Raw genomic sequence first — 23,677 nt, 5'->3', positions numbered from 1 at the left:
CATAGTTGACAGGACTTTTTGAGAGAATAAATAAACTGACATATTTACTTATTTTCACTGTGATATTCAGCTTTTTTTTTTTTTAAATGTATTTAGAATTTTCAAAAACAAACAAAAAGATAATGCTATTGTTAATGTTTTTTAATCATTATTTTGAGGCCAAGACTCACTCGATTTGAAAAACTGCCAATTTAGGAACATAGTGACAATTTCAAGATGAATAAAACACAGTGTGGTCAAATTATGATTTCTCTTATATGGTGAAGAATTATATATATTTTTAAAAACAGTCAGATGGGTACTCATGGGTACCTGTTCCTTGGGTTCTGTGGTGCCTGGAACTGGATTAAGTTAACTTTGTATATTAAAAAATAAGAAACAACCACAATTTTAGAATAGGTCAAATTCTGGCTCATGGGAAACTTCCTAGTTATAATTAGGATGTAGGGTTTTTGTTAACATTTATTTTTGGCATGTTTGAGTTGTAGTTATATAATGATACCTTGTCCGCTAAACTCCTGCCTTTTTGTTGTCTTTACATTTAGTACCACAATGGAGACTTGAAATGTATTGTTTCACCCTTTACTTTTTGATATTTGTATATGTCCTGCCTCTCATGTCAACAAAATGAAAGCTTTTGTCATATTTGAGTCATATGAGCTTTCCTCCACCTTATCACATTACAAAACTGCAAATGTAAGTAATGGCAAGGACTTAAAGAATGGTAACAAATGTGGTTTCTCAGGAAGACAGACACATTCTCCCTTCAGCAGCCATAAAGAAGACAAAGCTTTTTACAGTATCAACAGACGCAAGACATGACCTTTTGGCCCTTCGGGGCAAAAGGTGAGAGCTCTGGGAGCGAGGCCTGGTTCCAGCATTCTGCCGGCAGACGAGACGTATGTCCTCCTCACCACATTCCTTCCCATCTTAGATCACTGAACAGCTCTCTCCGGCTTTCTGCCTTCAGTCCCTTCCAACCCAAAGCACTATAACGCTTTATTTTTGCCGGATGGCACCTTATAAAGAAACCAAAATAAAGCGGGTGGTACAAGTGTAATAAGCTCAGCGAGCTTCTAGTGCGGCTTCAGCCGGTGCTTTTGTGCAGGTGCATGTGTTTGAAATTCAGATTAGTCTGATGGGGCTTGAGGTTAAATAGTCAAGGAAGGATTTCCTACTTCCATTCAAATGAGATTCTCCAAAAAAAGTAGTCATCATGAGAAAAGGTTCAGAGAAGTCTGCTCTGGAAATACATAGGGTGAATAAAGAAATAAGTCTGCGTAACCTGGGGCTGCGTCTTTTATATTTGGGGATGACTGTGCTGCTGAGTGAACTGGCTGCAACACAAGCCACTTCTGATTTCATATTCATGACTTCCCAGAGGAGTGGGGGAAAAATAAACAAAACAACAAGCAAGCAAGAAAAGGAGTATAGCTGATGGAAGCTAGGCGCATATACTAACTGTCACATCTCGAAAGTCAAATCTCATCTGGCTCAGACTGAAGAAGAGCGAGGTCATCCTCTGCAGCAAACACTGACTCATCTCACACCCACTCGCATGCACACAAATTGAAATCAGAAATCTAGCTTGCACTCAGATCTAATGGCTTCATAGTACAAACATTTGTTATCTAGTAATGTGCACAACCTCAATAGCCCCATAAGGACGCACAGGGACACCAGTTAAGAGCCTTTGGAACAGTAGCCTACAAACAGCCGCGCTGTCGCTCCCTACAGCAAACTGCAAAACACGTCACTTTTTTAAGGAGTAATGACAGCATGCACAAATGGAGCCTGGAAGCATCACAGTGGCCCTGCCTTTCCAGACAAGTCATGTCCTCTAAACAGAAGCCCCTTCACAGAGACCTGCCAAGGACATGCATGAGTGTGGGGCGCCCTCTAGGGGAAAGAGCTCTGAGCTGATTGGACATGAGGAGCAGTCAAGCATACCAGTGCAACCAAAGACACATCAAAGCTCACTCTATGCAAATGTAGCTTGAAAATAGAAATAGTTTGAAAAAAATGACTTTTGATATGCAAATGCTGCACAAATTCACGATCCAAGCATGTTTTCTTTGTTTATATGATGCTTTTCTCATGCAAATGTTTGATTTATATTCATATAAGATGCCTTTGTGGTTTTATTAATCTTTTATGCAAGTCAGCTGTTGTGACCCTTGTTAAAATGTTTCATCAGGGGGCACTGTTGAATCTCCACCAACGCCGAGCTCTTGCTATGCTGCAGTGACAAGTGTTGCGGTGCGGAGACAACGTGGCCGACAGACGTGCACTCATCCCAGCCAGGAGACAAGACAAGCTGCTCAGAGCCAGGCTCTGCTGCAGCCAGGGAGATATATGGCCCGGAGGTCACACAGGTCGAACGTGGAAGCTACCACAGTCTATCATTTTTAGATGGCGCACACAGACGCACTGTCTTGAAACCTTGAATGCTTTTGAGGACTGAATTGTTCTTGCTTATAGAGAGGGCCCAGTGACTTTCTGAACATCCATCATGAAAAGGCATTCACTTTATTGGGTCAATGTCACAAGCTCTGGATAGAAGAAGAAATGTAAATCGAACCCTTTCACTGTTGGTGCATCACTGTTTTGCGGCTGGGCCATCAAATATTAATCCTTCCAGAATAAATTGGGTCTGGTGCCAGTGGATAATGGGAATGTAAATTGACAGAAATCCCCTAAAATACGCCATTAACCCTCACTCACAGACCAGCTACTTTCACAAACCATCACTGCAACAAAGAATGTGGTCTTGCTCAATTTTTCTTGTAAATGGGGTCCAAAAATTTAAATTCAAAGATGCTTCAGCAACTTAATGTTAAGCAATACACAATTATTCGAAATAGATAAACAAACTGAGCTCACTAAAGACAGAAGATTACACCATCTGCAACGAATGACTTTAAATGCCCATTTGGTTAATTAAAGTGAGAATGTGACCTTTTGTTGCTCTTCAGCGGTTTGATTATTCACAGAGGGAACAGTACCCTTGCTTCTCACTGCCACACTGGATATCTACTACCAAATGTGCAGTGTTCGGACTAAAACGAGAATTGGTGCACAATTTAATAAGGTTTGAATGGTCTATCAATCATTAAGAAGCAGGCTTGTTCATCTAATAAACATGCCACTAAATGAGAAGTGCAGTATATAATAAATGGCCTTTTGATGATATTATTTTAATGAGCACAAGTCACATATCAAATATCTGCAGTGTGGTGTCACCCAGCAGTTTCATTAACCTGGTTTCCATTACAAGGCCCAACAGGGACAGCGAGAGCTTACTCCCAACATAATGCATGACTCGTGCGTCTAGTTGCCAATGAATAAAGACAACTTGTCAGCTGAGGCCCTCTTGTGGGAAAACCGGTAAGTGTTGGTGCAACAAATAAACTTCAAACTTTTGATTTTTTTCGCAGACAGTGATTTTAATTTCAGAAAATCACAAGTTCATACACCTGCCATTTTCACTAGAAGTTAAATGCAAGGGTTTCAGAACGGAACAGGCTTCAACGTCTGTTACATGTCAAAGAGCTGCAGAACAGAAACATATTGGTATTGTGTCAAATACAGATATATATATTTATTTATAAAAAAAATCTTTCTTACCTTGTGACACTACTTTTAGACTACAGCCACAGTTCAATATTTAGCAATCTGCATGATATTTTAATGAACCTGCTAAATATGACTAACAAACTCAAAAATGTGGTTTCTCTTCGACTAGTTATTAGTTACAGAACATGCCTTCATACACACATCTTGCGGTTTACTTCAGTGATCATTCATTTGAACTTAAAACTATTGCGGCTCTGGTATGGCCTCTGCGTGTTGTCATGCTTCCCTCCTCAAGCCCACTCAAGCTGGAACACGTCGAACATAAAAGTCATTGTCAAAGTAAGTTTATTAAAGGCGGATAACTGTGTTCTTGTAGTCTTTATCTATTCAGTGCTTAAATGGAGGGACATTTTCTTTTTCAATGAGCTATGTAATAAGAAAGTCCAATCTTGCTCTTGCAGACAATATTGTTGATGTGTAAAGTGAGCCTCTTGATGATTTTACACAATACTTCTAAGAGAGTAAGGTTTAAGACAGAGGGTTGAAACAATCCATTACGATTAAGTGCTGTAAGTTTGTCCTTCTGGTGGTTGTGGAAGCTTCATATTTTCTTTGGCCATCATTAGACGCCTTAACTCTTGAAGAACAATTTTAATGCTATAGGAATTCTGCCATTTTGCTAAAACTGGTATGCTACGTGAATCCACCTGTGTGAGACGACAAAAACACCAAATCAGTCATTGTGACAGGACGCCTGACAGTGAGTTATCACATTACAAAACTGCAAACGTGAAACAATTTCTGAGTACAACAAATGATGAGAGCAACACTTGTGCATGACCTTATGTGACACTTACCAAGCCGTTGGAATTATTTATCCCATTCATGCTAATTTTTGTTACAAATCTAACAGTCGGGCACGCCTCTGGGTATCTAGATCCACATTCCACTTTCAGACTGTATATCCTGTTCTCATAATTGGTCTGAAAAACAGAACAAAAATAAAAAAAAACAATTAACATCTGTTACAGTATCTGTAATAGTTGACAGTGTCTGCATTGGCACTACAATCCACATGCTGAGTCTGCTCTGCTTACTCTTGCTGGTCCGATGATCATGCCTGTCCACCGTGTGAGAGTCATGTCTTCGTCATCCTCGAGGCCCCAGCTGACTGTGCCATCGCCTTCGCCTTTCTGCCCCTCTTCAAGCTCCTCCAGCAAGCGAAAATTGCGTGGAACTTTAAGTCCTAAAATAACAAATACAGAATATTAATTACACTGATTTAAAGGATTTGTCTGATATTACTTTTTTCTCTACTATTTATTCAAAATAAGAACAAACAGTGAGATTGATGCTCCCGGTAATTACTGTCTGTCTAGCTAAAGCCTGCTATAGTGTAGCTTATTCCTCTGTGCTTAGAGACCTCCAAAACTGTTAACACATCAGTGAGCAGGGATTGTTTCTATAACAAAACCAGCTATTTGAATACGCAACTCTGGAAAACAGTGACAAGCACTTTTCATTATTTTGTAAGGTTCTATAGACCAAAACGTTAATCGATTAAATCTACAAAAGAATGCCCAGCTTAATCAATAAAGTAAATGAAGCTGAACAATCGCCAGAAAGGTAATCTGCAACTACTTCCATGATTGATTAATTGTTCCATTCAATTATCAAAGCAAAATGTAAAATATTCTCTGGTTCCTGCTTCAAAGATGTCGTAGATTTTAATTTTTTTTTTCTTAAATTATTAATCTGTCAATAGCAAAATCAAATCAATAGATAAGTCAATGTAGGAAACAATAATTTATTCAATCCCTAATTGGAAACAATTTTTACTTGCAGCCCTAAAACTGTTATAAATTGCCTTCTTAAATAGAGCTGCGTCATCATTGGTGCTCATTGGTTGGTGCTCCAACTGTTCATCCTTTCTTAACAAAACGGTGTAGACACACTTTCATCTTTTGTAAGCACGGAAAAGGAATGCATCCAAATGAGTAAGAGTGTTAAAGATGTGCAAGATGGGACTGGTTGATACAAGAAATGACTCAATAGATTGATGTGCTGCACACATATGGCCAAAGCACATCCTGGTCTACCCACTGTGGAGCTGCATCTAATTTGATACCTTCTGCACAAGCCATTTATTAAGATATCTGATGCTGCTGAACGTAGAAGCCTAATAAAAATGTGCAGTCTTGACAGTTGTTTGGAAACAGTCATGGGATTTGGAGCACATGGGCCTAAACTGCTGATTTTTCATAAATGATTCAGAGTAACATCTAGTCACCTTGTGACAGACGTTGTAACAGCTGACGAGGTAATATCATCAATCAAAACTAGTCAGTCAAAGCATTCCCTACTGGGAAAGTGTTCTCAGAAGACGGTTCAGACGCTGGCTTTAAACACACAGCCTGACAGCCACTCACAGCCTTGTAAATGATGAACCACTTACAGCTCATGACTGGAAGAGTGGCGGAGGTTGAGGGGACAGCACTTAAGCAAAACTACTGCTATTCATAATCATGATCTTGAAGACAAATTCACATAAGGGGAAGTGAAAAGGCCCCCATGACTGAAACAGAGGACACGGTGAAGACATTAAAATTTTCCCTTCCGTCATCGAAACCGTTAATTTCACCTCCTCCAATCTCAGACAACATTCATCACAGTAAACCTTCACAACCCACTTTTTAAAATCAATATTGCACATCTGGTGTGCAGTGGCCACAATGAAGGATTGACTCTTAAGCGGCTCTCGCATTTTCTTAAAAGGCATTTCCTCACACAACACTGTTAGAGATTTGAGTCCTTTATCAACATGCAAACACTGGTAAAGATACCAATGTAAGCTGCTAATTTTAGCTCATTACAGCATCACTGGTATCAAGCATGCATGTCAGCTGCTAAGTAACAAGAAACTGGAGTACAGAAATGCATAAGATACTACAGCTCCAACTAAAAAAATGTTGACACGATCAATTAGCTTGACGATTATTTTCTTAATTAATCAAAATTGTTTTTGCCCTATAATATGGTGTGAAATCAGTGACAAATTTCCCACAGCCTTAAAAAAGTTCATCAGGCTATTACTTTTTAAAATCTAAAACCCAAGGATGAATCTGTTTATTGTGATGTAAGACAAAGGTAAAGACACAAATCCTGAAATCTGAGAAGCTAGAACATATTTTTCTTGAAAAATGACAACTTATTAGTTGATCCAAATAAAAATATTTGCCAATACAGTTCCTGTGAATCAACTAATCATTAATTAAGTTCGAGCTCTTACAGTTGACAGTAATTACATTTTCAGCAAAGTTGACCATTACATTTGCCATTTGTGTTACGTTTTTCAAACTGTAAAATATCCCCGTCAGTAAGTTGTTTTGGGTCAAATCTCTTCAAATGTGACAATTACAATATTGTTGTTCCTACAAAAATCTGAAAGGTATGTCAAATTAAGTTTGTACTGTAGTATTAAGTATTAGTAAGTATTGTTGCATTCAGTTACAACGCACAAGAGGCTACCATTTGGGCTACGTCAGGAATAGTATCATTACTGACATAGTAAAGAGCATAAGGTGTCCGTCAAATTAGTGATTCAATAAACCTATGCCGTAAATAACCTCTCCTTCAAGAGCTATAACTGTTTTTGGCGTCACCATCCCACTCCTTTTCATCTTACATTATCTATGGCAATAGTAACATAAACCTTTCTAGGTTAAAAATGAATTAGCAGGTCGTGCCAACTTGTCTCAAGGTAGTTTCGATTATTAAGTTACTTCCCTTTACTCCAATTTGTAATTATATCACCGTGGTGTATAGCTAAACCAACGCAGTAGAAACTATGCTAAACTTTGTAAAAACGTTAATCTCATCAATGCAACTTTTATTTATTTAGTAATTCTCAAAGAGTTTATTTTGTCAGTTTGACATCCACGTTTCCTGCTGAGCGCTTAACCTTCTGGAGTCACCAAAAGCGCCAAAGCATTACTTCTTCATTATATCCAACAAAGCAGCGTGGAGCCCTACTGTAAATTTACCTCTAAAGTTCTGGCTGTAAACTCCATGAGGCCAGTTTCAGTTTGATGATGATATACCAAGTAAAACTGGAGACAAGCTCAAATATATTTTGTATAAAATGATAGAACTGGATGCAACCCTCTTATATGTTATATTTGCAACCTTTGTTCACATTTGCAACATTTCAAATTCTTCATTGAGCATGATTTTGAAAGTAAAAATAAGATTCAAAATCACATTTATGTTGTTTTTTCTTTTGGGTTCAAACTGTTGATCCAGTAAGTCAGAATAAAAAAAAAATCAATAATTATCAGGTCTTATAGGTGAGGCTGAGCGTGGTCAAGCGTGGTTAAGTGGTGTATACAGGCAGGATGAAAAGGATTCAAAAATGGACAAAATAGCCCCAGACTCCATAGAGTTAACAAGCCTGGGCTCCGACTACTTGCTGAAACAAAGCGTGCCAACTACAGCGTGACGTTTTAACATTGTGCTGCGTTTTGACACTCGACTCGCCTAACAATGACAGACATGTATCTTATGTTTAAACGTCGAGTTATTTCCTGCATTTATTCCTTGATTTTCAGAGTAGAAATCTTGTTACATGGACAATGACGGCAGCGAGGAGGCGCTGATCAGAGCAGCGGGACTGGTTTCATTGTAATGGTACCGTTATGTGAGGTGTGTCACATAGACACCAACAGAATACCACACTTTTTATTTGTTATTGTTAAAAGTATGGCACCTATGCTATGAAACCACACAAAAATACATATGCATTGACAGTCCTTACAAATAATAGCAGGTTTCTTCTGATAAAATAAAGAACCAGCCGGACACTAGGGTCGATGGAATATTCTAGTGAGTTAGCTAAGCTAAGCTAGCACCGCCTGCGGCTGTTTACAATCATTAATTAATAGACGGCAACATACACTTTCCATTAAACGTATATGTCACATTGTAAAATTTATAGGATACTATATGGGACACGAATAATTAATACTTGCAGAACTAACGTTCGTGTGTGTCGACACCCTGAGCTATTTTAGCTAACTCACGGGGCAAGCTAGCTAGGTTAGCCAACACAGTACCTCCAAGAAATAGATGGCTCCCGTCAAGACCACGGCTCTACCGAGGAAAGCCTAACGGATCAATTACAATTCAAAGCGATTTTTTTGTAAGTATTTGTAAGGGAGCAAGTTGCCACGCTTGGCGGCTGAGAGGAGAGCTCGGCCGCGGCTTCGCTCACACTTTGTGTCGCTGCAGATGTTACTTTGAAGGCACACAAACCTGTGGACGCCGCCATCTTCTTCAGCCGAGTCCAGAAGCACACAGAGCTGTGACATCAGAGCCGTTAAAACCCCCAGTCACACCACCGAGCTGCTACTGGTCACCTCCACACTGTAAAACACACTACACCCTCTTGCTGGCAGTCCCACTGTCAGGGGAGTGGGACTGCCAGAAAGGATATCACTGCTGACTTTAACGTAGTTTTAGCCTCTGGAACATAGATGTTTACCTTAAAGTTTCATGTATTCTACTATCTGCCTTTTCCCACCATTTAACCCTTTGGTGCATAACATATAAACACCTTCGAATGCACAACATGGGTCAAAAATGAACCACATTATCACAACAGATTATATCCATTTTTCCTTTCATACTTTATGAAGGAAAATAGTTTTTGTATTATTACATCAAGTTTACACACATGGTTAAAATGTGTGTAGCTATGTTTGTCTTTTTTTAAGGTTTAACTTTAAAAGAGTTGTTAGAACCACCAGATTACATTGGAAAATCACATATTTTAACATTTGAGACTTATTAGAGCCACCAAACAATAATTTCCATTGGCAAAACACCAATTTAACAAAATAGGATAGTTAATATTTGCGTCTTCTTTGCCAGGTTTTAAAGACATTTTTAAGAAATGAAAACAAAAAATAGGATGTATGACGATCAAAAACAAGTTATTTGAGGAAAACCTGCAATACTGAATGATGAAATGAATTTATTGCAAAGATATAGAATATAAAAACTTAATCGGGTCACTTTAGACCCATGTTGTGCATCAAAGGGTTAACCAAAGCTATAAAAAAAATTGATCATAAAAAGCAGTCCAGTCCACAAAAGTGGTAGTAGTAATTCTACTACTAAAAACAGTGAAATACCAGTTAATTAACTACCACCATGGTGTGGCTACTGTTAGCTGCTTATTAGCGCTAGATTAGCCTCATAATTAATCTTGGCCAGTTAAGCTGTCAGTGAATTGCTTAACAGCTAATAGACAACACCACAAAGCAGAGCAGAGACTTTCCAAGCATTTTCAGTGAGCAACATTTTATTTTCCCTCTATTAACAAGTAGTCAGCTACACAGACAATTAATCTCTGAAAATAATAAGTGATTGACTTAATTGTCATTACAATGTAAAGTTGGAACAAAAAGCTTTTCATCATAACACACCAAAAAAACAGCAAGAGCATTACTTGAAAACAAGTACATAAATGAAATACAAGCATTTTTAAATATTCACTCTATTAATTGCCAATGTGTTTTTTTAATGTTCTCCCTCTCTTTTTTTTTTTTTTTCAATCCAAACAGACCAAGTCTGAATGAGTCATGTGGTTATTCTGAATCATGACACTTAATTGCAGGAGATTCCAACATCTAATATGGCCAGAAAACATATGGTGGTTCATTTATACAAAATATTTTTTATAGCACAAGAAAAGAGGTTGACACGGGATAGGGTTTTAAAATTAAGGACTGTACATAATCGCAGGGTGTGCCTCAGGCGAGGAGACGAACGGTCTTTCCAGTAACAGTCAAGTAATCCTCGTCAGACAGGGCTCGGAGCGCCTCGTCGAACAGCTCCTTAGTGATCGCCTGAAAACAATGTGACAAAGAGGGACGTCGTTACAGAAAGGGGTGCTGTGGTTGATAAAAATTGACAATGTGTAATAACATTTTTATTGAGTTTTATGGACTAAAAATGAAACATCTCTGCTCTTACTCAACCAAATCAGAAACAAGACATTTTTTTTTGCTCTCACAGCACTGACATGTTATCTCAAAAGATGAAAAGGAAATTTGGTGCACAATGCAAAATAGAAATAGACAATATAAAAAAGCTTACAGTTTCAGACTGTCCTCTGAGATCATCAAGCAGCTGCTGGTATTTCATGGCAGGTGTCTTTCCTTTGGCCTGGATCAGTTTCTTCAGGGCTTGGGCCACCTCCTCCTTGCGTTTGCGGGCGGTGGCACTCATACCTAAAACAACAAATTAATTCACTGTAATATGCTGTGGGATTGCAACTAAGGAGTATTTACTTTGTTGATGCATCAGCAGGTTATTTTTGATTAAGCAATTGATCTATAAAATGCCCATCACAATTCACCCGGAAACCCAAAGTGATATCTCCAAATGCTTGTTTTGGTCGTCCAGTCAAGATATTCTAGTCAAATATATTTTCTTTTGACTGAGAGCAGTGGGAATGCATGCATCTTCTTTCATACGTTGATGTCCCTGGCTTGTTTGCTGTATAATTTGTTGATGAATACTGTAACTTTCATTGTTTTACACGTACTTTAATCATGGCATCCTTGTTTAAGCAGTAATTGATTACTTTATTAATCCCACAATGGGGAAATTCAACCTCTGCATTTAACCCATCCTTTTTTTTTTTTTTTACACACAAGTGCAAGGAGTTAATATTCATAAGGCCCCGTGGTCTGTACCTGTTGTGAGAATAGAGATGTCAACAAATCCTGTTCTGGGGTCAGTGGCCGATTGTTTGAGGGCCTCTCTGTGCAGCCGCTTGGCCTCCTCCACATCGATGGTCTCCACCTTCTCAGAGAAGCGGACCTTGGCGTGCGCCTCCGCCAGGCGGATCAGGGACTCCAGCTGTCGGGGGTAGGCGGAGACCATCCCCCGACCACTGCCGATCTTCCTCATGTCTACATAGGCCTGAAGACCGACATGGACAAAGTCAGTTAAGGGCTGGTTGATAAAACTTCAGTCATCACTTGATGTTACTTGGCAAACCTTACTGCAAATATTCAACATAATTTGTGGAGGGAAAACAAACCTCGATGAGAGCCTGGCTGGCCTCCTCACTCAGCCTCGGGTTGATGTATGTTCGTGCATATGCAATGTAGTCCCTCAACACAGCCATGTCCAGGAACTCTTCCTCCATCTGCTCCTCGCTCTGGTAGTACAGCGACACCAGGTGGTGGGCCAGCCTGCGGTCGTAGGCCTCGTCTTGGGGATCCAGCATCAGGAAGATGAGGTCGAATCTGATGGGAAGTGCCATGAACGGGAAAAGTAAGATGAAATTAGGTTGGATGTTGCTTTTTAGTTTGATATATCACAATTTTTCTGTAGCCAGCTCTTAATGAGCTGTTCAGATACAAGGGACTCAGTTTAAGAATTCTAAAGCCAAAAGATGTGTTATTTAAGTATCTGCTTGATATGCAGTCACTTCAGTTATAATAGGAACAGTAATAATACATGAAAAGAAGACTAGCTGATCCCACACGGTCACCCGACATGCCAGAATTTCCTATTTATCAGATTTGTATGAAACAAATTCATAACATTCATTTCAAGCTGTAGGGTAAAAAGGGGTTGCCAAACTCTGTCAGTCATCATGTTTGATGATGTCATCACTTTATTCAAAGTGAGGATTTGTCTGAGGACACTTTCTTTTTGTTTTAAAGTGATTCATAGATTTAAATTAGTTAGTCTTTTTAAAAAAAATCAAATTAACTTTATGTTGATGAATCTGACGAGTTATATTCATTTCATTAACATGTAGGCAGAAAGCTAATCCTATAAGGGCATTAAATAAATGATGAAATCATAATCGCGCCCTGAGGCTTGTAGCAACATAATGCTACGACTTTGCATTTCAAGTCATTTACTTTAGTAATGTTTAAAGCCAAAATTTTTTTTTTTTTTCTTATTGTGGTTATGTAAATGTAATTTATGATGCTGCTAGATGCCCCCCTTATTTTAGGTGCGTGCCTCCACAGGAGAGCACACTGTTTGGTGACCACAGGGAAACTGTTATAGAAGCAGAATATTTTCACTAGAAATATTTGGAATATTTGGAATTGATTACAACCATCTTATTTACACCCACGTTTGACTGCCTGGACTTCACAATGCTGTGGAGTTACTGGAAATGTTTGGATCACAGGAATCGGAAACAATCCTACACTACCACCACTGGAATCTAGTTCGAGTAAAATATTAAACATGAAAAACTACTGGGCTTAAACAAAATGAATCAAAATGTTTAAAAATGTGCACATCATGTGAATGTCAACGTTATGCAAGAAGTTTTTAAACTATTTGATGAAGCCCTATATACAATTTTCCATCGTGTGTTTCAGTGCGATTGTGCAGACAGAGGCTACTGACCTGGACAGCAGTGTGTGAGGCAGCTGAATGTTCTCAATTGTGGTCTTTTTGGGGTTCCACTGAGACTCAATGGGGTTAGCAGCGGCCAGCACAGACGTACGGGCGTTCAGCTGGCAAATGATTCCAGCCTGCAGACAGATTTTTTTTTTTTTTTTTTAAAAAGGAGAGTGTGAGAACCTTCCTTTTGTAACATGTTCCAGTGTTATCTGCCTATACATATTAATATGTATGCGGCATACCTTGGCAATAGAAAGGGTCTGCTGCTCCATGACCTCATGCAGCACGGAGCGCGTGCTGTCACTCATCTTGTCAAACTCGTCGATGCAGCAGATGCCGTTGTCGCTCAGCACCAGAGCTCCGGTCTGCAGGACCAGCTGCCTCGTCTCCGGGTCCTTCATCACGTAGGCGGTGAGACCCACGGCGCTGGAGCCCTTCCCTGACGTGTACTGGCCGCGGGGCACCAGGTTGTAGACGTACTGCAGCAGCTGGGACTTGCTGGTGCCGGGGTCTCCGCAGAGCAGGATGTTCACATCTGCTCGGAAGTTTCCCCGGCCGGTCTGGCTGAAGTCCTTACGAGTGCCACCGAACAGCTGCAGCAAAATGCCCTGGAACCAACAAGGAGGGAAACAAAAGCTCGTAAAATAGTTTATATGTTACCGTTCGGAGGCTTAATTCAATCTGGAGTTATCAATACTGTGATTTGAGCAGACATCACCTCAGATTTTAGTCATCGTAGCATGTAAGTAAGGGTTGTAGTAGTAGTAGTAGTAAGTAAGGGACAGTAAAGGCTGCAGAACTTAACAAAATAATATTAAAAAAACATGCTCTGATGAACCTGTCAGCAGATCAAACTCCTTATCTTAAAAAATGTCAGATTATAAAATAAAAAATGTTTTAAACGTGTTAAATATGACAAAGTGTCAGGTGTAATTGGTCCATTTTTACGATTTCCTCCCACTTAATGCGGCCGACTAAATAAATCCACCTTTTTAATGTACTTTTTCTCCTTGCTCAGCCTCAGAGGGCCTGAAATATTTTCTGTGGCCATTAAAATGATGGCATTCGATTCCGTGAAGACCGCATAACTCTGAGTCCAGTTATTCATCATCATCGTCCTTATGTTACACCTTTATCCCCTTATCTAAATTTGGGTGTGCACCTCATTAACTAGATTTTTACTCAACCTTAACTTGACTTGCCACAGCAGGAAACACACAGGTGTGACTCATAATATTAATGATGATGAGGATTAATGACTCCGGTGACATTACATAGCCATTTAAACTGGTCATAGCAGGAGAAGCAGGGGGGAAACTGATTTAGTGAGCGATGGCTCCGTTCCATCAAGTGTCCCAGTGAGTCAGGATGCACAATATCAGAGCGCTGAAACTGAGATGCAATCATTATTGTTATTAATTGCACCTGTTACCTCATGCTATAATGTATCAAAAAGTCCCCTGCGCCAACTCGGGCTCTTTAGTACCCAAGGTTTTTGTTGGCTTTTCTTAAAATGCACGATAAATGCATTAAATGTGACAACAGGGTGTCATTGGGAAATCAGTGCGAGCTGTGATGAGTCATGTGATTGGGTGCTTGCGCAGGTTAACACATGTATTTCTGGCTTGCGTCTATCCCCACACACCTTTTTGATGTCCTCATGCTCGTAGATGCTGGGTGCGAGGGCGGAGGAGAGGCGTTCGTAGACGTCTGGTTTGGCCGCCAGCTCCTTCAGCGTCTGCACTCTGTCCTCGGTGAAGAGCTTCTGTTCGGCATCCTCGTCCAAACCGTGCAGGCGCTTCTCGTCTGTCTTACGGAAGTGGATCGCGTCGATGTGAGTCTTGTACACCGACTTCACGTTGCTCTGGCGTGGATTCACGCGCATGGGGACGGCTCTGTATACACCTGCGGGGACAGACGGGGAGCTGTTAGCATGTCGATGTCTGACAGATGAAATATCAAGGTGTTTGCTAAAAAGTTGATGTACAGTACCGATCAAAAATTCGGAAGCACCTTCCCATTCAATGGTTTTTCTTATTCTTTTTATTACATTTTCTACATTGTAGATCAAAACTATGATGGATCACATATGGAATTATGTTGTAAAAAAAAAAGTGTTAAACCAGAATATGTTTAGATGGCTACTTTGAAGAATCTAAAACATTCTGGTTTATTTAACACTTTTGTTTACTACATAATTCAAAAAATGTTCTTTTAAAGTTCTGATCTCTTCAGTATTAATCTACTATGTTGAAAAGAATAATAATAAAAAAAAAACATTTCTGGTCTATTGGAAAAAAAAGTAAATTGGCAATTACTCTTATAATAAGCAATTGGGTTTTTTTTCTTATTATTAAATTAATTCACAAGCAAATACTGTTTGATATTCTGTAGTCCCAGTTTGTAATTTGTGAGTACTCTCAAAGCCTTTATCATCACATCTAAATCTACAACAACCAATGTTAACTGACAGTTTATTTTACCAGCTGCTCTAATAATCTGTGATCGTAGGTTTTGCTCATGATTATTTAATGCAGAGTTAGAATCAACAGAAGACTTAGCTAACTATTAGAAAGCTGAGCTCGTCTGATGTGAGACAAACAAATATGATGACGGAATTGTTTAATTTGAAATATTTTAAGGTTTTATATTTCTGTGAGTAGATCACCCCTCAGGAGCTAGAGACTCCCCTCACTCTCCACCAAGGTTATAATAGTTTTGGTTTTAAATTCATTGTGAATTTTTGTTTTCAAATTCAGTTAGTTTTAGTTAGTTTTTAGAGTGAGTTTGCTAGTTTTAGTTTAGTTTTTATTTTTTGAAAATGCTTAGTTTTAGTGTTTATTTGTAATGGGTATGTGCCTTCATTTCCTTTGGTTTATCCGTCTCAGCCTCAATAAGGTTAATAACTCTTACAGTTCGGGGTGTTTTGTATTTTGGTTGAAGTGTGGACATCCCAGTCTCAGTAAACATATTTACTGTGTTCCTGCATGTTGAAATAGAAACACTGAAATATGTATGAAAAAAGTTGACAAAGACGAAAACTAAGGACATTTTCACGATAATTTTAGTTAGTTTTGTAACCACGCAATACAGTTTCAGTTAGTTATCGTTTTTGAAAAAACTCTTTTTATTTTTATTTCAGTTAACGAAAATGTTTTTTCAATTTTAGTTTTCGTTATTTTGTTAGTTTTCGTTTACTATAATAACCTTGCTCTCCACCTTCAACAAATCCACCAACACACCTCTTCAACACTGCCTACAAAACCCAACAAACTGTTTTCACCCTGCTTCTCTGCTTTGTTCCCCTTCTCATCAATTATTTCATCTTTGAACCTTTGCCTTCGTTTTGTTGTTCTTTGTTTAGCACCTTTGAATATTCATAATTCCAATTCAAACAAATTCCTAACCTAAAAAACACAGTGGTTAAAATTAAGCATTTCCAGACTTTCATGATTTTGTATGGAGCCTGTAATAATAACAGGGTGATTAATTGATCACAAAATCTAAAAAAATGTTGTTGTTTTTAAAAAGACAACGTTTTAGAAAGTCTTACCGGTGATATTAATACGATCTCCTGGCTGAACTTTATCAACCAGGTCGTTGTGGGCGTAGATAATACTTGTGTGAGGCGTCTGACCGGCCGGCATGTCTTCAGGAGATTCTTGAATTTTGATCTGTCGTGAAACAGGATCAATAAATGAACAGATGTCGTGAACACGGCACTAATCACTTGACATGTTCGGAGATTAGGTGTCGCTGACTGACGGCAATCTGACCCTTTATCACCCGTGCGGAACACTCACCATCTGTTTGTCTGAAAAGGCGGAGCGGTTGTGAATGAGCGCCAGGCTGTGGGTGGTGTTGCAGTTGCGGCACACAGCCGGCTCGGGGATGCGCCCGCGATCCACCTCCACACGGGTGCTGAAGGCGCACACCTGGCACTGGAAGAAAGCCTCCTGCATCTCTGGGATGAGCTGCGAGGTGCGGATCACCATGCCGCTGATAGTAATCAGCTGATCGATGTCTGTGGGGGCAACACATAAGGCACACAGATGCTTTAGCCTTGAGCTGATACCTCACATTTTACCAAAGCAAGGAACAATATTCACAAAAATCCCACATGAAATATGGGATGGGATATCGCGGTGTGCTCGTCTTAATAAGTGTGATGTCACTTCGCAAGAGCTGGATTAATGAATCCACACACCTTCTGGGTTCAGGCTCCTCATGTTTTTGGTTTTCAGGGCGTTGTAAGGGCGGACTTGGATCTGGAATTCCAAGATGGAGTCTGGGAAACGCTCAAAGAAAAGCTCGTTGACTGCCATGTCGAAGGTTGGGATGACTTCCTGCAAAAGGAATTAAACTTAAAGTTCAACAAAACAGATGATTGAAACAGAAAAATAACAGAAAATGAACAGAAAATATATTGTCTTTGTACAGTTTTCAATTGAAAATCAGTCACAAACTATTAGCAAATTATCATTCTGTTTCATTTACGTTTTAGAAAATGTCCCATTTTTAGAAATCTGGTAGTATAATGTCTTATACAATATTAACCAATTAAAGCCGGGAAAGCGGATGCGTCATTTTGTAGTATTTGTAGTTTTTTTCACCTATTTTCGGTCTCTTGGCCAATGAAATGCATCAGAATACATGCGGGAGTATCGCAATGCAACATGGGACTTTTCCAGAACTTTGAAATCATGGCGGAAGACGACTAAGCGGAGGAGCTCAGCAGTAAGTGAAGGAAGCGATCTTGATGAAAATAGAACCAGCGATGTTATTGCTGATCCGGACTTTGAACCCTCGGAACCAATCGACCGGCATTTATGGATGAGGAATATGTTTTTAGACGACATATTTTCACCGAAGAACAGAAAGATTTGTGGCCATCTGGAGATAATAACAATAATAATACTAATTGATTGTGATGATATAAGAAATCATGACTGTTTATTTCTTATATTACTTTATACGTCGTTGAGTACCCTGAAAAGTGCAATATAGATAAAATGTATTTTTATGATTTTTATTTTTTATTACAGTAGGCTAAAGAGAACTATGTCTGTTTCTTCCAGTGGTCATATCATTTTTACATCTTGTTAATGGGAATGTATTAGTATTATGCATAGAATTTTTATTCAGGCATCATCACACAACTGTAAACAGTAGCTTACAGTCCATATACAATCATACTAGTACATGCACTTTATGTTTTACATTTTTATTGAAAATAATGCTGCACTGACACTTAAAAAAAATGCTTGTACTGACACTTTATTTTTAGATTTTTGATTGAAAATAGTGCTGCTAAGTTGGTAGAGCACCTGCCCCATGTGTTGAGGCTGTAGTTCTCACTGCCATTTCCTGTCTCTTTCTTGGATTCTGTTGTTTTTTTTCCTACAAACTTATTTTATACGAAGATGTTCAATAAAAGGCGAAAAGGCCTTTTTTTTTTATTTGCCGAGTTTGTTGGTTTTAAAATGTACTTTTTGAATTTAATTTCTATCTGCTACAGAGGCTGAAAAATCTATTATTTAGTAGGCGCTGACACTTCTGTTGAATTTCCAGAAGAACTTCAGGTTTTAGGGGGTTATTTTAAAAATGCCCAGAGGTTTTAAAAGGCATTTTCCAGGCGTTTTAGGCCTAAATGGGTTAATGTAACTATTATGTGGCTGTTTAGGCACTTGGATACATGTATTATTATTTTAACTTAAAGATCAAAATTGGTGGCTTTAAAAATTTAGCCAGAAAATATTTGCATTAAAATTGTTCAAATTATGTTTGTAATGCGAATGAGGTGAGGGCAACAGGACATTACCTGTGGGTAGCAGATGAGCTGCCTGTAAAGTTCAGCATCAAAGGCCTGAACATGCAGACAATTCACATTCAGCACTGGATCCCCAACAACACTGATCTGAGAGAGAAAAAGAGAAATTCATATTTAAGACTTGCTCAGACAGAAAATCACTTTGTGGGGTTTACTCCTTAAAATAATTAACAGTTTGAAGGATATTCCTTTGAGGATACATTTGAAACGCATGATTTTGTAAAATCTTTAAACATCTTGTCAGAACAAGAAAGCATCAGTTTGACTGATATTCCCTAGCTTGAACCCAAACAAAACAAAATAAAAAGGGCGACATCTGTTTTTGCAAATTAACCCTATAGATCAAATTAAACATTTTAAAACAACATGTAGTGAGAAGCCGGATTAAACTGAAGTATTGATCAGCCTTAACAGTATCACTTAATACAGCTACAGACCACAATTAAATAAACGGGGGGGAAAAACACACTACCTCTTCCAGTTTCTGCATGTATATCGGCTCATTCAGGTCCAGACCAGCGTTCTCATCCTCAGTGGAGGTCTGGTCGATGAACCTCTGCAGGAACCTCTGAAAGCAAAGTGACACCAAGTATGCAAACAATTAACTTTGCTGTACTAAGAATGGAGAATATATTAAGATAGAAATGTAAGATTTCATACCTGAAACTTCTCCTTACAGGTCCCAACATTGACATCAGTCCCCCAGATCACCAGTCTCTGGGCTGCATTTGGCTCGCTGGCGACGGCACCATCACCACTGGGCTGCAAAACAACATGAAAAAACTGTTCACAACTAAGTTTTTTTTTATCCTGATTAACTTAAATCTGAAAAGCTTCATATGCTGGCTCATACAATATAATATAAAAAATATTCTTGGCTCCTGCACTGACCGGCTCAGAGTGAAGATCCACTTGTGGAGCCTTCCTGACTGACCCCAGATCAGGACGCTGTCTGGCTGGAGTGCCGCGCACTCCACTGCGTGGGGTCCCTTCAACCCTGGAGCTGGGGGTCCCGTACATTAGAGGGGAGCTCATGTCCACTTCATTGGGTTGAACTGATTTAAAAAAAAAAAACAAGACACTGGAGTTAACTCAAGTGTGTAATAACAAAGAATATCAACCCTTGAGCCCCAAAGCCTGCATGATTGATAAGCATTTTTTCTAAAAAAGAAACAGCCTAAATGACACCATTTATCATGGATATTATTATTGGATTTTCAGCTTTCGAACATGAACAAATCTTGTTTGGTTATACTTCCATCAGTAAAAGTAATCAAACTAAGCTTAAAATAGTGGGGTTTTTTTGTTTTTATTTAGATTATTTTTTGGCATTTTTGCTTTTTATTGAAAGTGATAGATAGAAAGGGGGGGACAGAGGGGAGGACATGTGGCAAAGGGACCTCAGGCCGGATTCGAACCCAGGTCCGCCGCAGGAAGGACTCAGCCGTACACACTCTACCAGTGTGAGCCACCGGGACGCCCCTAAAATAGTGTTTTTTCATTGCATTTAAACATCTTCCAAAAATTAAGAGTAAGCAATAACCAGATCCTTAAAAAAACATTAAATTCTGCAATTCTTCACGCAAATGTGAAACCCTGAATCACTGGGCTGAGACCAGTCACCTGGCAAAAATTCAGTCAAACTTCGATTCAACGGCAGGCTGATTACACAGCACAGGGAGAAGTTGATCCATTTCTCTTGGTCATATTTTTTTAATTTTCTCATTTATTTAAGGCCGATTGTTTTGCTTTGTTTACTGTTTTTTCTGGTTTAATATTCCTATTTGGCATAATTTACTATTTTTCTTGATGTTGTGCTTCTACTTTTTACTTTCACTTATATATTTTACAATCTGCTGTTTTTTTTAATTGTCCAGTTTTATTTTCTGTTTTATTTGTTATTGTAAAGCACTTTGAACTACATCTGTTGTAGGAAAAGTTATCTAATTAAAGTTTGTTATTATTTATTTCAAACATGGCACAAAACTGTGCGTTTGGTACCTGATGGTCGTGGGCTGGAGAACAGAGAAGTGTCCTGAGGTGCTGCTGGACTGAGCATGTCGGTGGCTGGGGAGATGGGCATCTGCATCAGGTCCCCGGTGGAGGAGTCCAGGCCTCTGCGGCGCTGAGAGGGAGGCGAGATCGGGCCCTCGCTACTGGCTGAGTACACAAAAAGACACAAAGACAAGTGAATAACAGTACACCACGTACAATCATTTGGATATCTCAGTGGCACAACAGCTGAAATAATTAGGAACTGTTGAGCAAAGTGTTTTATTTAGCATGTGAACTTACGTGTGGACGGGTTGGTGCTCCTTTCTCGTTTGCGGCCACTGGGAGTCGATGTTGGGGAAGACATTGTTGCTTGGATATCTGGAGATCAAATGGATCCAACTGATTTAATTTTTTTAGCCAAATGAATGGCTGCCATATTACTGACAGACATCTGCAGGTGAAGTTGAACAAAAACTACACATGCAGATGGAGTTTATTTTGCATAACACCTCGTGGATGGATCTCAACTGACTCATGAAAGTCAGGGTGTTGTGTTTAATTGTGCTTGCTTTCTGCTGGAGGCCAGGGAAGACAATATCCTCACTTTTAAATGAGTTGAGGTTTGTGTTGTGCAGCCACAACATTTTACAAGTACAACTGTGGAAAATATATCTACTGACTCTGTAGAAAGCTGTATTTTAACATCTTATAAATTGTTTTCCTGCCCTTGGTGTTACTTTGTTTAGCAAGTTATTGTTTAGTTTAGTTTTATATAAATCCGTTAAGCCTTGTAGGGACGAGAAATAAAAAGAGATATGGACAGTTTGTTTGTCCCTTTTATTGTTCAACGTTCATACCACAATACCTGCTGAATATTGTGTATAAATTGAAAAAAAAATGTTAAAGTCCTTAAAGCTTTTATATATTAAGATGATTTATTTTAATACATCTTTCACATTTCGTACATAAATTATAATTAACTGATGCTGACTGCAGGTGTATGTGTTTCCCTTCACTTTGTCATACTCAACTATATACAATAAATGTATGTAGCTCCTCTGGTTACTCTGTAGTTTGACGCTTTACATGTAAATTATACAATAAACAGTTTAAACAACATAAAACCACAATTAAAGAGTTGTCCAACATCACGCAGCCAACCGTCAAAGCTAAAATACTGCCTTTCTTCACATGTTAATGCATCAATGAGTTATCTCTTAATTCTTCTCAAAAACATATGTTTATACTTGAGCACATTGTGCTGCTGAATCTTTATTACTTTATTATGCTTTTCCCGATTTCCCTGATGGCTTCTTTGGGTGCGTTGATAATAACTTTTCCACCATTTGACATGTGGCTGCGGAGGAAACAATGAGCGGAGACTAAATACGCTGTTTGAACTCATTAACACTTAAAACTGAGCTTGTTACTTGGTCCACCATCAAGCAAACATGTGTAATAATAGGGACTTTAATTCAATCAACGTGATCGATGGATTAGTAAGAAATAAGTTAATCAATAAATCCTATTCCTTACCTCTTCTTGTGTGTATGTCCGACTGCTGCAGATGTGGCGCGAAACTGCGAGTGACGTAAATTTCGCGGGGAACTTTGGACCAATAGCAGCCAAGAACTTCGTTGTCTTTCCGGCCGAGTCCTTCACCGCAGAGGGGGAGGTTCATTTTGAGATTCATTCGTTGCGCCTTCAGTTAAATGTAATAAAATAACTTAACACAAAACAAAAAGTATAAAATAATAATAAAAAAACACACATTTCTCTATATTACATTTTAAATACGGTCTGCGTTTTCAGCGCTTGGCCTTATGCTGACTGATTACCCTGAGCTGACTTGGTTTGGTCCAACAATAAATAACGTTTTTTCCGTTTATTTTTTTCTTTATTAAAACAGTTCACACACACAAACATAAAAAAATAATATCAATAAAAGGTAGTACAACATGAAAGTACGCATACCTAAAAATATCAATATTAAAATAACAGAATAGCAGCTTAATAATTGTGTTGATATATACAAACAAGGTATAATACACTTAATGAGTTTGTATTTATTCTGTATATTTTTCTTATTCTCTTCTGAGTGCTACACCCCATGTAGATATATATAGCAATTTTATTTTTATTGTGGTTTTTTTGTCTTATATTTTTCATTTATCTCTTTTTCCTTTGCTTTTTTAACTCTTGAGCTCCAACAAGTGAATTTCCATTAGAAAAAGGTAAAGACATAGAAAGACGAATTATAGCCCAAATATCTGATCATGGTGCTGTGTGCATTTGGTTTTATGCAAAATATTTGTACTAGGAAAAACCTTTTTTATGAACAGTCTTATAAATACAGGCAGAGGTTTGGTTTGAAAGTTATTGTTTTCTATCAATGAGTTGAAACTTTTTTAAGAAGGCACAGATATATGCTGTTTAAAATTACTCAAATTTAGCTTTATATCAGTTCAAATAGTTAATAAAATAAAAAGCAGGAACATTTTTAAATAAGTGGATTAAATCCTCTGCTTTGCTGCAAAATGACCTGCCTGAGGACATTTAAATTGTATTATATTTAACTAATGTTGCAAGTTTTTTTTCCTTTATCTTTATTTTTTTAAATCAATCAAGCATTTTTACTTGATTGTCCTGCAGTTACGCTCATTGGCCACCATGTGGCGCACTTTCATTTTCAAAAAGGCCTTTGACAGAGGAAAAGTACAGCACACTTCCTGAGGGGGGAAACATTGGAGCATTTCCGAGAAGTGTCAGAACATGTGTCCCTTAAGGTGGTAAGATCAACCACAGGTCTTCAGTTCATCCTGTCCCCTTATT

General features: G+C 38.6%; 2 protein-coding genes across 2 annotated transcripts; both read right to left on the bottom strand.

Annotated features, from left to right (window-relative positions):
- Positions 1-3,419: 3,419 nt before the first annotated feature.
- Positions 3,420-9,021, bottom strand: ube2v2 (ubiquitin-conjugating enzyme E2 variant 2). The gene is made up of 4 exons (XM_059345159.1): positions 8,887-9,021; positions 4,674-4,822; positions 4,434-4,559; positions 3,420-4,283 (listed from the first exon to the last, which is right to left on the bottom strand). Exons 1-4 carry the CDS (start codon positions 8,900-8,902, stop codon positions 4,137-4,139), a joined length of 438 nt encoding a protein of 145 aa, XP_059201142.1. The 5' UTR covers positions 8,903-9,021; the 3' UTR covers positions 3,420-4,136.
- Positions 9,022-9,919: 898 nt separating this feature from the next.
- mcm4 (minichromosome maintenance complex component 4) lies at positions 9,920-22,424 on the bottom strand. Its single transcript, XM_059343713.1, has 17 exons — positions 22,382-22,424; positions 21,146-21,223; positions 20,852-21,010; positions 19,742-19,905; positions 19,511-19,612; positions 19,323-19,418; positions 18,842-18,937; positions 17,228-17,366; positions 16,824-17,044; positions 16,574-16,694; positions 14,666-14,925; positions 13,263-13,628; positions 13,024-13,151; positions 11,687-11,894; positions 11,337-11,565; positions 10,735-10,868; positions 9,920-10,484 (listed from the first exon to the last, which is right to left on the bottom strand). The coding sequence occupies exons 2-17, from the start codon at positions 21,207-21,209 to the stop codon at positions 10,389-10,391; spliced, it is 2,583 nt and encodes an 860-aa protein (XP_059199696.1). The 5' UTR covers positions 21,210-21,223; positions 22,382-22,424; the 3' UTR covers positions 9,920-10,388.
- Between the last annotated feature and the right edge of the window lie 1,253 nt (positions 22,425-23,677).

This window comes from Centropristis striata, chromosome 11 (genome assembly GCF_030273125.1).
Source record: "Centropristis striata isolate RG_2023a ecotype Rhode Island chromosome 11, C.striata_1.0, whole genome shotgun sequence".
Taxonomy (NCBI): domain Eukaryota; kingdom Metazoa; phylum Chordata; class Actinopteri; order Perciformes; family Serranidae; genus Centropristis; species Centropristis striata.
Note: the sequence above shows the minus strand (reverse complement) of the source record. Positions and strands in the feature narration are given on the sequence as shown.